This window comes from Anas platyrhynchos, chromosome 9 (assembly GCF_047663525.1).
Source record: "Anas platyrhynchos isolate ZD024472 breed Pekin duck chromosome 9, IASCAAS_PekinDuck_T2T, whole genome shotgun sequence".
Taxonomy (NCBI): domain Eukaryota; kingdom Metazoa; phylum Chordata; class Aves; order Anseriformes; family Anatidae; genus Anas; species Anas platyrhynchos.
Window position 1 is genome coordinate 19886319 of NC_092595.1, and position 15634 is coordinate 19901952.

At 48.6% G+C, this 15634-nt stretch overlaps 2 protein-coding genes across 2 annotated transcripts in view; one reads left to right on the forward strand and one right to left on the reverse strand.

The window, feature by feature from the left end:
- SPSB4 (splA/ryanodine receptor domain and SOCS box containing 4) overlaps positions 1 to 7682 on the reverse strand; it is a 142390-nt gene extending 134708 nt beyond the window's left edge. Inside the window, exon 1 of the mRNA XM_038183759.2 lies at positions 7568 to 7682. The gene's annotated coding sequence lies outside the window, so the exon portion shown is untranslated. The remainder of the gene's footprint in view (positions 1 to 7567) is intronic.
- Positions 7683 to 11054: 3372 nt separating this feature from the next.
- LOC140003193 (PHD finger protein 7-like) lies at positions 11055 to 13201 on the forward strand. Its single transcript, XM_072042492.1, has 4 exons — positions 11055 to 11256; positions 11371 to 11727; positions 11984 to 12100; positions 12305 to 13201. The coding sequence occupies exons 2-4, from the start codon at positions 11447 to 11449 to the stop codon at positions 12627 to 12629; spliced, it is 723 nt and encodes a 240-aa protein (XP_071898593.1). The 5' UTR covers positions 11055 to 11256; positions 11371 to 11446; the 3' UTR covers positions 12630 to 13201.
- The last annotated feature ends 2433 nt before the right edge of the window (positions 13202 to 15634 follow it).

Below are 15634 nucleotides of genomic sequence, written 5' to 3' on the forward strand. Positions count from 1 at the left end.
CAACAGCCCGAGACAGAAATCATTGGTGCTTTGTTCCTTATTTGTAGGTGGTAGGGGTTTGTTTGTTTCTTAAAACACATCAAAAGTTTCTTAATTTCTCCAAACCTATCAGCAAACACAAAAGAATGCCACTATAAAATATAAATGACTCAACATTACACCAGTGAAAGTGACAGTTTGTTTTGTTTTCCCAGTTGAATGTGAAAATCTTTTTCTGCCACTCCTGAAGGTGATGCTTAGCAGGATTAGGATTGCAGGACAGTAAGTACAAAACCTACTATGACATAAGACATAACATTTTATGGGTTTTGGTTTTGTTATCATCTTTCATAATTCCTTTGAAATATTTCTTTCAAAGTGACAAAGTTGTCTTTGAGGTACAGCAAGATGATTTGTCAAAATCATCTTCCAAACAAGTCAGTCCAGCCTGAAGCACTGACAGAAATTCTTTTGCACTAGTAAACATCTTCCAAACATAAGCAGTGGGAAATAGCATCTGATTATGTTTTGGATGTGTAAAAAGTAGAATTTAGCAAAAAGGTAGATATTGAGATTTTCAGCTGAGATGTAACCTGCTACATTTCCCTCAAATCCAGCTTTATCATCACCTCCTATTACTGAGTTTGGCTCCACATCTTGCCCTTGGGTGTTGAATGACACCCTCAGGGTCCTGCTGGAAAAGAATAAAAGCTTTTTCTGTCAGCTAACCAATAAAGAACAAGTCAGCTGCACTCCAGGAACACCTATTAAAGCCTAACAGAGCCTCATAAAAACAGTTACTTAAATATTAAAGCCATTTCATTAGTAGTGGCTGGAACATAAGAAAGCAGGCATTTCAACTGGTTCAAGACTTTATCAAAGTTTAAAAAGAAAATTTGCTATTTATAGTCACATGCATAGAAGCAGTGCGCTTGCCAGTCTATTTTATTGTTAACTTCAAAGAAAATTCATCTTTAAGCCACTTATTTCTTAAATCCTGCAATTGAAACTGGTGTCTGAGCTGCCTACATCAGGGCTACCGTAAGCAGCCATTTAAAGGGCAAATCGTCCAAAACAAATCACCGGCAGTCAGAGCCATTAGCATCAGCTTTGGGGTCAGAGTTTATGCGTTCCCTCAGGGCGCTAAAAACATCAGAACCACCATTTGTGTTTAGACAGATGTGAAGGCACAACAGATTTTAGACTTACAAGGCTTAGCAGAAACAAGGGGTGCAAAAGGAAGGGAAAGGAAAATAAGTACAAATAAGAGACCTCAGTGTTCTCATCACTGAATTCAAGATGAAAATAAAACTATTCCTAAAATAAGCTTGTCGTATCTTTTCAATGTTTATTTGCCTTGAAGCAGAATTCGAATAGTCACTCAAGTCAAAGTTCATTTTACCCTTCCCTCCCCTCCTGTTACATGCCATTTCCACCCTAAAACCTAGCAGCATACATTGTTTCAGTTCAGAGACGTTTTAGTTGCGAAAGTCTCAGCTTCACTGCAGCAGCTGTGGGTTAGAGAGGACAAAGTGCTCATTGCACTGGGAGTTTGGGCAGCTCCCAGGTAGAAACCTGCCACAAACAGGTTGATTTTAGACTGCCTGTGGGTGTCCTCACTGGCTGCTCTCATTTACAATGAAAAACAGTTAAGTCTTGACCAAATGCGAAAAAATCTTACATATAGTTTAAGAATTGTTTGCTGTGTAACAAATAATTGAAGCTTTCATGTATTCTAAGGATCTTTGACAGAGAGATGGAAGAAACATGCAAATGAAAGCCCAGGAGTATGACAGCAATGCCCATCTGTCAAAGGCACAACACTCATCATAGATCATCCTGTTCCCTTCTGCAGGCAAACCACAATTAGGTGGTCAAAGAAAGAACAGAACAAAACGAGCTATGATACAGCACAGAGAAGCAGCAGCTTTGCCCACTCAGCATCCTGAGCAGCAACTTGCTAGAGCTCAACTGAGGAAATGTAAAATAGAGCCATCCATCTCATTTACTCTCTTATACTGAAGTAAAACCAACTCCATTATGCAACTCATATTACATTTTCCCTCCTAATGATTTTTATAGAGGCTACTGAAATAATACTGTGAGTTAATATACTGAAGGGTTTTACTATTGAACAAAGATGGCAGATTATCTTTGCTAAAAAGCCAAAAGGTCACCTTGGTAACATAATTGGATTCCACTCAGAGTTAAATTTCTTATCATTAGTTTATCTTTCTGCTTAAAGACTGCTCCTTAATAGATTTCATTTGAAGAACTTATTTTAAAGTGTATGACAACCCAAAACTCTGAATAAATGTACTACTACTCTCCCTCAAACTGGTTTACCTTCTCTGATTTCTTAAGAGGTACCTCCAAGAGGTGTGAGACAGAAGAAATTATAACTAAAATAAGCACTGTTGTTTGACTTCACCTTCCATGCAGTGGTCTCTGCAGCTGAAAGGGCCTGCAAGACAGAAGTAGATTTCCTTGAAGAGTAAAAAAGAAAGCAATCATTAAAAGGTTCCCATTTTTTCTTGATATTACACATACTATTTTTATTCCCAAAATTACTATGTAAGTGCGACATCTTGAAATATTTATTTTGCTGGAGGAAGAAGGAAGTAGCTTATCTCCAGAGCAATATGATTTTTTCTATGAATGCTTCATATTGCATTATCACAGACTTGCAGTGTCTCCTCTCAGCACTGCACTTTACATACTAACACATACCCAGCACCTTGACCACACTACCAATTTACCTGTTCACCGTGCCCCATTTTGGCTGTACAGAAGACAGATGTTTCTTTTCTGACCATAAGACAGTCAGATCCTAGCATCGTGCAGAAAAGGAAATCATTCTTTAGCTTAAGGGGAACGGTCTTTAAAACCACATATTCAAAGTGGCCATTAATTTCTTCTGTTTCTGAGCAGGTACCAAACTCTGCTCTCACAGACAGAAAGCTTGTCCCAGCAGGCAAGTGCACTTGTTCCTCCCCACCCAGTTAGAAATTCGTATTGCCAGCTCCCAGTAACTGCAGGGGTTCTCATTATATTTTAAGTGCCTTTCTAGGACGGCATGATGCAGAAATTAAGCATTTACCTGACCCAGTTTCTAAAGTGGGGCCCGTAGCTCTCATGACTGAAGAGATATGCTTTAAAATAATCCCTATGGCTGACAAAATAAAGGACAACTCAAAATAACAAACAGCTTCTCCTCTCATGATTTTCAGTTGAGCATCCTGTTCTTTGGATACCTGGTTATTTAAATACTGATACTGTCAAGTTTAACAGCCTACACTGCATAAATGACCTTCCTCTGCTTATAAACATTTAAATAAATCAGAAGCAATTTTTTTTTTTTTTTTTTTTTTTTACGTATGAGCAGTGGGCTACATATAGCATGAAGAATTATTTCAAAATCAGAACCTAAAACTTATTTTTCAATCTTTTCAGCAGAACTGGAATGAAAAATAAACTTGAGAAAGCTGCCCACTTAAAATACACACTTCATAGCTCAGCCTGATAGCTCCTTTCTCCTGAGTCAGCAGGGAACTGAAGGAGACAAGACAGCTTCCCTCTAATAGCTTCAAGAGGCTAACTTGCCTAATTTGATATCCTACCAGTTCCCAAGAATGGAGCAGAGAAAGTAGAGGTTTGGCAGGAGATCAACATTTTCTAATTTAAATGCTAACATTTCCAGGCTTTTTAACCCTCATTTTAGCAAGCTGACGGATTTGTTTGATCCTTTTCACTCTGTCAGTGGATCTTTTTAAGACAATCCCGTTTGACATTGGGATTGAGGTGAATGTGTGCATCAGGCAGCTCGAACACGTTGCCTAAGGAACAGAAAGACAAAAACAACAACTCAAGACAGACCTTGAGAAATAAACTTCAGAAATAAAAACACAGGGCATATCCTAAGAACACAGCAGTGCTTCACTCTAAATGGGAATGCAATATTTGAACTTCAAAAAGGGGTTTTAATATATAGTGCTTATTCTTTTACAGAGAAAAGAAATTAATCTTCATAAAAATAGAAAGCACTTATGAACTGTCATGCTGTCATGATCATGAACAAAGTTACATGCAAACAGGGACTAACCATTGCCCTAATCCTACAAGTGATCTAGATGCCATAAACAATTCAATACATCTACTAATCATAAAGCGGCATTACACAGTGACTGCACACGACATATTCATACCAATGTTTCATTGATTTCTTAAGATATGAATAAGAAAACCTTTAAAACTGTTTCATTTGTTTTCACAAAGCAATGTAGCACTGCATTTAAAAATAAAATAAAAATCCTGCTGGAATGGTGTTGATGATCCAGAGACAGAGTACCAGCAAGCAGCTAACTACACAGTTTAGACTATATTTCATGCACTTTTCTTTACACTAATCATTATTTTACCATTTACTACTTAATGGCCTTTCCTTAAATACACCCCAAGTGACTGGAAGTTTCAATGAGCAAAGAACCAAGAATGGAGACTCAAATGTGTGTATAACAGCCAGAAAAAGCAAAGCTGCTACTGCCATATGTTAAATACATTGGTACATGTCACTTAAGATTTGAATTCAGCTTTCTCAGTGTCTGACACTTCACTTTAAAAAGTGCGGGATGATATGAGAAGACATTTTAATATCAATTTCAATACTTTTATAATATTGCCCAAACAATGATTTTACTGCAAACAAGCAACTCCACTTCTGGATAAAAAAAATTTACATATTTATGCTTATATAAAAAAGCAAGATCAACAGCAGCTCAATAATATAAGCTCAAGAATAAAAACAACACTAAGTTATAAGATAAAATGGGGGGGGGGGGAGGGGGGCAGAAAAGTATGGGGAACAAGCATGGGAGAAGAAAAACAGCAATTCAAAAACGCTGCAGAAATCAGTAAAAGATACTACAAAGTATCCAAAAAGTACTCCAAAAGGGGGAAAAACTACCAAGGGACAGAACTTCACGCAGTATTCTAAAAACCTCTGATACCAGTTTATATCAAGTTAGAGACAAAATAGTGGGTTAACAACGGGAAACGGGTGTAAGAATGTGCTACATCGAAACTGATAAAAAATGATTGGCTATTCTTAGACTGTTTGGACGCATAAACTACTTCCCATCAGAGGAACCTGGAAGGAAAAAAAAACATTTCAAAGTGGAAAAAAATAAAAATGCTTACTAGCTGTTACACTAAGCTCCAGATAATACCACTATGTAATGCTTTCACTAAAAGCAATTTAAGAAGTACAGTAGGCATTTGGTAACTTATGGAAAATTCTGATTCCAGTAACATTGACTAATGGATTAGTTCTCTCTCCCAATGAAAAGTCCAACAAAACAGAAATACTGAAGATTTAATGAGGATGTAGGTTATTGTTGATCTCCTGTTCTGCTGTTATACAAATTCTCTACAAAATCTCAAATCATTAACAAATAGGAAAAGCAAATTACACAGTGGAACAATATTCTATGAAAGGTCACAGATTTATCATAGGCAGAAAGCTTTGTGAAATTGCATCAACTCTGGAAAAAAAAAGAAGTCATATAAAAACAAGAAGAAAACTTCCGAGAACATCAAAATAAAAATAAAAATCAGTGTTTCAGGGAGGAAAAAATGTGTCAATTTCATTTTAAGTAATGCAGCTAATTGCCAAATAAGAATCAGTTATGATATAATCGGGTACTTACATTACAGCATGAAGACATGAAAGAATCTGTAACGCCATGTTTTGTAATATCTATGGAACCAGATTATTTTATTTATTTTTAGGATTGTATTCTACCATGAGCCATTTTCTATATTCCTACACTTCCATATGGTACTTCACAATTAGCTGTAGTAAATTCAACAGCAAAGCTTAAGTAGAAGTTGCATAAGATATAATTCATTGGCCCTTTGGCCCTTACATAGCCCTCATTTTTATTTTATGTTGTTAACTAGGAGAACACCCTTACATATGTGAATAGGAGCAATGGTCTGCTATCAAAAATACTTCTGCTGCTGCTCCTATTAAGAAACCATTGCGGTGTCCTATGCACTTTGCTAGCAGAAAGAGCATTGCTCATATTCTCTTCAAATGCTCAACTACAAGTTCTGTTACCCGTGATCAACAATTATAATCATGCAAGGTAATTCCACATAGCACTAGAGCACACATCAAAATAATAGTGTGGAAGACAAAGAGTTGCAGGAACTCCATCAACTGGGCTATGGCTTATATGTCCTATATGAATTCCATTAAGATCACAGGCCGTTTCTTTCAGTCTCTGAAATATCTTTTTTAGTCATGAAGGCCAGAACTGAAAGTTACTTCCAGTTATTTTGTACAGCTGTACGTAGACAAGAAGCACAGGAATTCTGGAATTGCTGGGGAAAAAAAAAAACAACCTGACTGGCTGCTTTGTGCCTTTAACAAGAGCTACAACGTGACTGAAGACTGAAAACAGGAAGAAACGGTGTTTTGTTTCCCCAGAATCAATCACTATGGATTGCCTGACAAAAGTTTTCAGGCACTTGCACAGAAGACAATAAAAAAGATCTATTAACAAGCCTGGGAAGTGCAGCTGCAGTATACCATTTTTCTCATGGAGGAAAAAGTTTTGTAAATCCTTTTCCTGTAAGGTGTGAGAGGCTCAGAGCACATCACAGACCTCAAGAAAAAATGAGGTAGGAAATAAAGCAAAAGCAGTTAATAGAATACAGAGTAAAAGGCTACCTTGTACTAATTCCTGTCAGTTGGTAGGATGGGAAATATAAAAGGACCTCACATATGTTCTAAATTGCCACCAGAAACAGACCAAAATGATACATTTGAAATAGGGCTATTATAGCTTTTGTGGGAATTTGCAAAGGTTTTATTTCATCTAGGTAGAAGAACATCATTAAAATAGGGAGTTTAAGTTGTAATAATAAAACCAGATAAAAGATACACCTGGACCTGCCAAGTGACAGACGACTGGACTAAAGCACCTCCAGTTTAGTTGGTGCTTCTCCCATTGCTCTCCATAATCAGGAACATGAAGTACAACAGACATTGTTCTCCTCCTCCTCCCTGTGTTGCAGGCAATGTACATTGAGCTACATGCTACAGAAATGCTGCCTGGCATGCTATTCTTCACCTGCTGGAGATAAGCAACCTTGACAAATGAGATGGTAGGAGCTGGAAATTAAAGCTACCTTTCTCAGAGAAAAATTGAATAGAAAGTCAAGTCATGGCAGTTTCTGAACGGAATGTTCACCTAATAACAAAAATTCAACTAAAATTCCACTGAAATAGTTACCTCATGCTGACTTTAGTGCCAGATTCTGTCTTACAAATAAAAAAGAAAAAAGATGAAGTGTGTTGAGCATAATTAAGACTGTCTTCTGTAAAGAAGATGAGGGAAAGAAACACCTTGAAGAAACTGCCAAATCTGGGCATCGAAGCAAATATGTTATTTCCATGGCAAGAGTACTAGGAAAGTCTCACAGATTGATTTGGTAGGTCTACAACAGAGATTGATGCAACATAAAAACAAACAAACATGCACACACACAACAGCTGGCATACAGTGGTAGGCATTTACTATACCTTAGCAAGTTATCAAACATTAGCGAAGCTAAGGAAACGTTATCTGATCATGGGAAACCAAATAAAGAAAATGCATTAGCTTAACTATCCAAGTGCTGCCTTAACATTTTCCTCTGACAGCTCTGTCCTTCCTAAATGACTATGCCCTCCCATAATCAAACCCGTAACAAGCAGGTCCTGTGGAACATTTGTCTTTGCAGACCATTTGCAATGGCTTTGCAATCTGCAGACCAGGGTTTTATAAACCTGGGCCTAGAAGCAGCATGTGATCACTTATGAAAATAATCCTGTAAAGTAATTTCAATAAGCCACATGGTGAAAGAACAACACCAAAATATTAAATCCCTTCTAGTTAAAACCTAAGAGCAATATCTTAAGGAAAAAAAAAAAAAAAAAGAGAGAGAGAGAGAGAGAAAATTACCAACACAGCATAATCTAGTAATGGTTAGTGTCTCCTAGAATTTAATGTTTTGGAAAACTTAAAGATATAAAACTATACCAGGGTAAGATGAATAAAAATGAAAAAGAAAAAGGAGTTACTAATAAAAGAAGATTTACTAACACATGTTGACAACATCCTAATACAGTGGCACACCTGGGATATTAATCCAGTTTCTTTTCTTAGGATGTTTGGAGACTCATGAGTTAGATGTGTGTACAATGGTATGGACATATGAAGTCTTACATAAGACTTCATAAGACTCCCAGCGGGGCTGCATCTCGCAGTTCTTTGCCTGAACGGCAAAGAACTGGCAGCCTCCTTCACATCCAGAACGGCAGCCTCCTGGCAGCCTCCTTCACAGCTGCCCCGCTGCTCGGGCCTGGCTGAATGGCCGCGCTTTGGTTCAGGTCCCTGCAAAACCACCGGACACACAGTGGGCTCGGGCTTGGAAGGCACCTCTGCAGGTCACCTGCTCCAACCCCCATGCTCAAGCAGGGCCACCTGCAGCCACGTGGACACTGGGCACCACTGAGAAGAGCCTGGCTCCATCTCCTTTGCACCTTCTCTTCACATATTGAGGTCCTTCAGCCAGATCCCCACAGGCCTTCTCCACAACGAGCAGTCACGGCTCTCTCCAGCTCTCCCCAGAGGACAGATGCTCCAGTCCTGCCACCAGCTTGGCTGCCATTCACTGCGCTCCCTCCACTAGGCCCATGGCTCTCCTGTCCTGGGGAGCCCAGAACTGGACCCAGGCCTCCAGCTGGGGCAACTCCAACAAGCCTCGGGCTCTCCAGCTTTCCTCCCCAGGGCCTCAGCTTCAAGCTTCCCTGGCGCCAACTCCAGGAGGATCCTGCCAGGCCATTTCTCCGGCCTGCCCAGGGCCCTCTGGAGGGCAGCACCACCCTCTGGTGCATCCCTATCTCCTCCCAGCTTGGATCAGCAGCAGACTTGCTGAGGGCACGGCCTGCTCCGCCCTGCGGATCATTCATGAAGAGGCTGGGCAGGACTGGGCCTGGACGTGACATTGTTGCTACTTCGTGTCCCAGCCTCGCATCTCTAGTGGGTTTCTGTGGCAAGGTTTGGGTAGCAGGGGGCCGTAGGGGTGGCTTCTGTGAGAAGGCTCTAGAAGCTGCCCCATGTTAGATGAGGGCCCCGCTGCTGGCCAGAGCCAAGCCAACAAGCAACGACTCTGGGAGAGCGTATTAAAGACAGGGGAAAAAAACAAAAACCAACCAAGCAACCAAAACAAACATGTCTACACAGCAGCTGGGAGAGGGAAAGGAGTGAGAAACAGCCTTGCAGGCGCCAAGATCAGTGAAGAAGGAGAGAGGAGGAGAGGTGCTCCAGGCACGCAGCCCAAGTCCCCTGCAGCCTGTGGAGAGGCCCCTGGTGCAGCAGGCTGTCCCCCTGCAGCCCATGGAGTACCACAGTGGAGCAGGGCTCCACGCTGCAGCCCGTGGAGGAGCCCCCGCTGGAGCAGGTGGCCCTGCAGTGACAGAGGCTGTGGCCTGTGCAAGACCCCTGCCGGAGCAGATTCTGGGCCAGCCCTGGAGCCCGTGGAGAGGAGCCCATGCAAGAGCAGGGGATGGAGGGGGAGCTGCTGCCCGGGGGGGACCCAGGCTGGAGCAGTGTGCTCCCGAGGGATGGAGCCTGTGGGACGGAGCCATACTGGAGCAGTTCTCGAGGAGCTGCTGCCGGTGGGAAGCCCACGCCGGATCAGTTTGGGAAGGACGGCACCTGTGGGAGGGACCCCACGTTGGAGCAGGGGACAAGAGTGACCGAGAAGCAGCGGCAGAGACCAAGTGCTACAGACTGACCGCAGCCACCATTCCCGCATTCTCCTACGCCACTCGGGGGGAAGAGGGGGAAGAGGACGGGTGGGGGAAAGGTGTTGTTGTTGTTGTTGTTGTTTCCTTTTGTTTCTTTGTTTCTCACTTCTCTGCTTCTCCTGCAGCCCGTGAGCCATCTCCCTGTGCCCTCCTCACAAGCCACGAGGGTTTCTCCCTCGAATTTTCTCTCCCTTCCCCAGCTGAGGAGGGAACGAGACAGCAGCTGGGTGGGCACCTGGCCGCCAGCCTAGGCCAAGCCACCACGGCCATTCATGGGGATGAAGAGGCTGCACCGTGGGCTTGGAAGCCCAGGGGGTGTCTGTGAGGCTGGGGGAGCTCCTGGGCCCTGCCGCATCATCCACCACTCCATGGTCTCCTAGTGACACGGAGGGAGCACTATGACACCAGTGACACAGGCGAGTCTGGGGGGGACTTTGCGTCTCTGGTGAGCGCCAGGCGTGGAGGCAGCAGCTCCTGGCAGCGAGGCGAGGCCAGGCGAGGCGAGGAGTTGCTGCGCAGCATGGCTGCCGGAGAGGAGGAGAAGGCCCCTGAGGCACAGGAGGACGGTGAGAGCAGATGCCCCAGCAGCTCCCTGGAGGTGGAGGGCCCTGAGCACCCCCTGGGGCTGTGCAGAGCCGCTTGGGCTGTGGACACCCGGGGACGCCCTGCCAGGAGCCCCCGAGCAGGCCCTTGCGGGCGTCCCTCAGGGACACCTGCCAGGTGCTCAGTGGGGGGATGCTCTCATCCATGGCTGCCGCCCTGCCTCCCCCAGAGTGCGTGCTGTGCCACCGCTCGGACACCAGCTTGGATGGCTGCGGGCCGATGTTGCAGGTGGACGGGGTCTGCGCCCACGTGCACTGCCTGGTGAGCTCCCCGCGGCTGCCCGCGCCTTTCCCCAAGCCCTTGCCTGGCACCTGGAGCCCACAGGACTGTGGCATCCCCAGCGCGCTGCTCGCTGGCTGTCACCTCCTCCTGCTGCACTGCCAGCACAGCCTCCCCACCATGGTCCCTATCTCCTTGCCCTGAGCAGCTGCGGGGCTTTGCTGTCTTCCAGTTTCCAGCCCAGGGCCTGTACCAGCGAGGCGCTGAAGGGGAAGGAATCTTCGGATTCCTCTGCGCGGATATCAGGCGGGTAGCGGGTCGGGCAGCTCGCAAGGTGAGGGCTTTTTTGGAGCAGACGAGGCTTGTGGCAGCTGAGCCCAAGCCCTGGCAAAGAAATCCTCGAGGACAAGCTCCGGGCAAGTGCCAGTGGCCCCGGCCACGTACCTGACGGGGCTGCTGTGCTCTTTGCAGCGCTGCTGCGTCTGCCGCAAGAAGGGGGCCACCGTCGCCTGCTGGCAGAAGCGGTGCTCGCGCCGCTTCCACCTGCCCTGCAGCTCCCAGCGGGGCTGCATCTCGCAGTTCTTTGGGGAGTACAGGTACGAGCTGCCCTAGCTTGGGCTGCAGCCCCCTCAGCCTGCGCCCTGCAGGCAGAGTCCCCGGTGTGGCACGCGTGGTCCCTGGCCTCACTCAACTCTTCCGTCCTCACGCAGCTCCTTCTGCTGGGAGCACCGCCCGCAGCAGAGCGTGGAGACGCTGCAGGAGGGGCACACCACGTGCATCATCTGCATGGAGGTGGTGGAGGACAGCCTCTCCTACACCACCATGGTGTGCCCCTCCTGCAAGCACGCCTGGTTCCACCGGGGCTGCATCCAGGTAGGAGGCCCTTCCCTCTGCCAGCCCGCAGGGACACCATGCGCCCGCAGCGGCGTCCTGCTCACACGGGGAGTCTCTCTTCCACAGGGACAGGCGCTTCGGGCGGGCCTCAGGCACTTTGCGTGTCCTCACTGCCGGGACCGGGAGCGCTTCGTCCCTGAGATGCTGCAGATGGGAATCCGCGTGCCCAACAAGTGCGTTCCTTCCTTCCTTCCTTCCTTTTTTCCTTCCTTCCTTCCCACCCCACTCAAGGCAGGAGAGGGCACAGCCCCAGGCCCTAATCCCTCCAGGCAGACTGTCCCCAACAAAAGGGGCTGCCTGCCTGGGGGACAGGAGGATGCTGGCCTGCTGCCAGGGATGCCCCTGAGCCCTGTCCCAGCATCATCACTGACACTTGCTGAGTGAGTGCCCCAGGAGCTCGTGACCTTTCTTTCCTACTTTCTCTTGAAGAAAGCCGGCTTGGGAGCAAGACGAGGAGGAGGAGCCGGCACTGCCACAGCTGTATGGCCGCTGCGATGCCAGGCAGTGCCTGTACAGGGGAGGCCGCGAGCAGTGGCAAGAGGAAGGGTGAGCATCCACAGCAGCAGCTCCCCGGCTGCTGGGGGCTGTGAGCCACATCTCCAGCAAGCCGTGCAGTGGCTGCTGGGGCTCTGCCCAGGCACCTTCCCCTCTGCTGGGGCACCGTGAGCAATGGTTCTGGAGCCTTGGGGGCCTTTGTGGCGCCACTGCCTGCTGGGCTCTGCGTGCTCACCAGCACAACTTCTTCCCCAGGCCCTGGCAGCTGCTGCTCTGCTCCTCCTGTGCCGCCAGCGGGACCCACCGCCGATGCTCCGGCCTTGGGGACACCACACAGCAGTGGGAGTGCGCTGGCTGCGCTGGCCCGGGCACTGGCACTGGTAAGGGGCACGGCGTGCTCAGGCTCGGGGCGGCAGAGCCCTCCGTGCCCTCTGCAGGCCAGGCAGGGTGGGCAGATCCGCTGACCTTCCTGCCTCCCCTTGCAGCTCCCAGCTCCTCACCCTCACCACCGGAGAGGAGAGCCGGCCGTGGCAGGGTGCTGCCCCAGCGCCACAGCCCCTACAGCCGGCCACAGCCCTGATCCCGGCCTGGGGACAGATGCTCCAGGGGGAGCACAGTGTGCTGCGGCTCGCTTGCATTTGCCTGTACAAATAAAGTGGTTTTGGTTTTTTGTCTATATGATTATCGCTTCTTGGACACTCAGACTAAGACATAAATACACGCAAAACACCCACCCCTCAAAAAAGAAAAAAGAAGAAAGGAGGCACTGCTATTTAACAAAGCAGACCTGACCACCAAGCAGGAAGCTGACCCCCAGTGCTGTGCTGAGCAGAAGCAGAGCCTCAGCACGTGGGCACTCGAACAACTCTGAGAAGAGTCAAGGCAGAGACAGACCAACCAAATCAGGACTGGAGCACAAACATTTAGCCCAACACTTTTTTGGTTTTACTATCATTAAAGGAATGTATTTATTAAAGAATAACTTAAAAGTGGTTGTGGCCTCGAGCTACCTTCTCCTACCAGAAGCCGATGCTCAGCCTCCGCTTTGGAAGAAGGCTCTATGCAGAGTTACCACCCAAAGACAGCAATATTCTCCTTTCAGCATTATGGATTGAAATACGGTGTCCTGTGAAGGGGCTCCAGCAAAGAGAGTTCAAGCCAAACAAGTTGCAGCAATGGTCTGGCTGCAAATAGAAGGATAGATAGAAGGTACTTCATCAATATAAGCCTCCCCGCCTCCCATACTGACACAACACCTCCTGGCTTGGTCTGGAGGTCAGCCTCGCCTCAGCTCTCCCTTGCAGTCACCAGCCAGCCTGGAGCTTTCCCTACACAGGAGGCCACAGCCCCTTCCTTGCTCAGGACCACCCCCAAGCACTCCCAGCTGCAGAGGAAAGGGCCAGGTGCCCACGAAGACACACCAGGTTCACAAGACTACAAGTGCCAGGCCCAGCCCCATCGCAAGCACAGGTCTTTGCAGAAAAGGCTGTTCTTGCTCTTCCCACCACTACTAACCCTTGAGAATGCTACAGGGAGGCAGAGGATGCCCAGAAAGAAGGAAGGGACAAGAACACGACACATCAGTGGAGCGATTAAGGAAGCATCAAACCAGAGACGTCTGCAGAGGACAGAAAAGGTCTGTCAGGAACCATTCAGTCCCTCCTTCCCTCAAACGAAAGAGGAAGCAAGAAAAACGGAGGAAAAGCTTCAATGCAAGAAGACCTTGCAAATCCAGAACGGCAGCCTCCTGGCAGCCTCCTTCACAGCTGCCCCGCTGCTCGGGCCTGGCTGAATGGCCGCGCTTTGGTTCAGGTCCCTGCAAAACCACCGGACACACAGTGGGCTCGGGCTTGGAAGGCACCTCTGCAGGTCACCTGCTCCAACCCCCATGCTCAAGCAGGGCCACCTGCAGCCACGTGGACACTGGGCACCACTGAGAAGAGCCTGGCTCCATCTCCTTTGCACCTTCTCTTCACATATTGAGGTCCTTCAGCCAGATCCCCACAGGCCTTCTCCACAACGAGCAGTCACGGCTCTCTCCAGCTCTCCCCAGAGGACAGATGCTCCAGTCCTGCCACCAGCTTGGCTGCCATTCACTGCGCTCCCTCCACTAGGCCCATGGCTCTCCTGTCCTGGGGAGCCCAGAACTGGACCCAGGCCTCCAGCTGGGGCAACTCCAACAAGCCTCGGGCTCTCCAGCTTTCCTCCCCAGGGCCTCAGCTTCAAGCTTCCCTGGCGCCAACTCCAGGAGGATCCTGCCAGGCCATTTCTCCGGCCTGCCCAGGGCCCTCTGGAGGGCAGCACCACCCTCTGGTGCATCCCTATCTCCTCCCAGCTTGGATCAGCAGCAGACTTGCTGAGGGCACGGCCTGCTCCGCCCTGCGGATCATTCATGAAGAGGCTGGGCAGGACTGGGCCTGGACGTGACATTGTTGCTACTTCGTGTCCCAGCCTCGCATCTCTAGTGGGTTTCTGTGGCAAGGTTTGGGTAGCAGGGGGCCGTAGGGGTGGCTTCTGTGAGAAGGCTCTAGAAGCTGCCCCATGTTAGATGAGGGCCCCGCTGCTGGCCAGAGCCAAGCCAACAAGCAACGACTCTGGGAGAGCGTATTAAAGACAGGGGAAAAAAACAAAAACCAACCAAGCAACCAAAACAAACATGTCTACACAGCAGCTGGGAGAGGGAAAGGAGTGAGAAACAGCCTTGCAGGCGCCAAGATCAGTGAAGAAGGAGAGAGGAGGAGAGGTGCTCCAGGCACGCAGCCCAAGTCCCCTGCAGCCTGTGGAGAGGCCCCTGGTGCAGCAGGCTGTCCCCCTGCAGCCCATGGAGTACCACAGTGGAGCAGGGCTCCACGCTGCAGCCCGTGGAGGAGCCCCCGCTGGAGCAGGTGGCCCTGCAGTGACAGAGGCTGTGGCCTGTGCAAGACCCCTGCCGGAGCAGATTCTGGGCCAGCCCTGGAGCCCGTGGAGAGGAGCCCATGCAAGAGCAGGGGATGGAGGGGGAGCTGCTGCCCGGGGGGGACCCAGGCTGGAGCAGTGTGCTCCCGAGGGATGGAGCCTGTGGGACGGAGCCATACTGGAGCAGTTCTCGAGGAGCTGCTGCCGGTGGGAAGCCCACGCCGGATCAGTTTGGGAAGGACGGCACCTGTGGGAGGGACCCCACGTTGGAGCAGGGGACAAGAGTGACCGAGAAGCAGCGGCAGAGACCAAGTGCTACAGACTGACCGCAGCCACCATTCCCGCATTCTCCTACGCCACTCGGGGGGAAGAGGGGGAAGAGGACGGGTGGGGGAAAGGTGTTGTTGTTGTTGTTGTTGTTTCCTTTTGTTTCTTTGTTTCTCACTTCTCTGCTTCTCCTGCAGCCCGTGAGCCATCTCCCTGTGCCCTCCTCACAAGCCACGAGGGTTTCTCCCTCGAATTTTCTCTCCCTTCCCCAGCTGAGGAGGGAACGAGACAGCAGCTGGGTGGGCACCTGGCCGCCAGCCTAGGCCAAGCCACCACGGCCATTCATGGGGATGAAGAGGCTGCACCGTGGGCTTGGAAGCCCAGGGGGTGTCTGTGAGGCTGGGGGAGCTCCTGGGCCCTGCC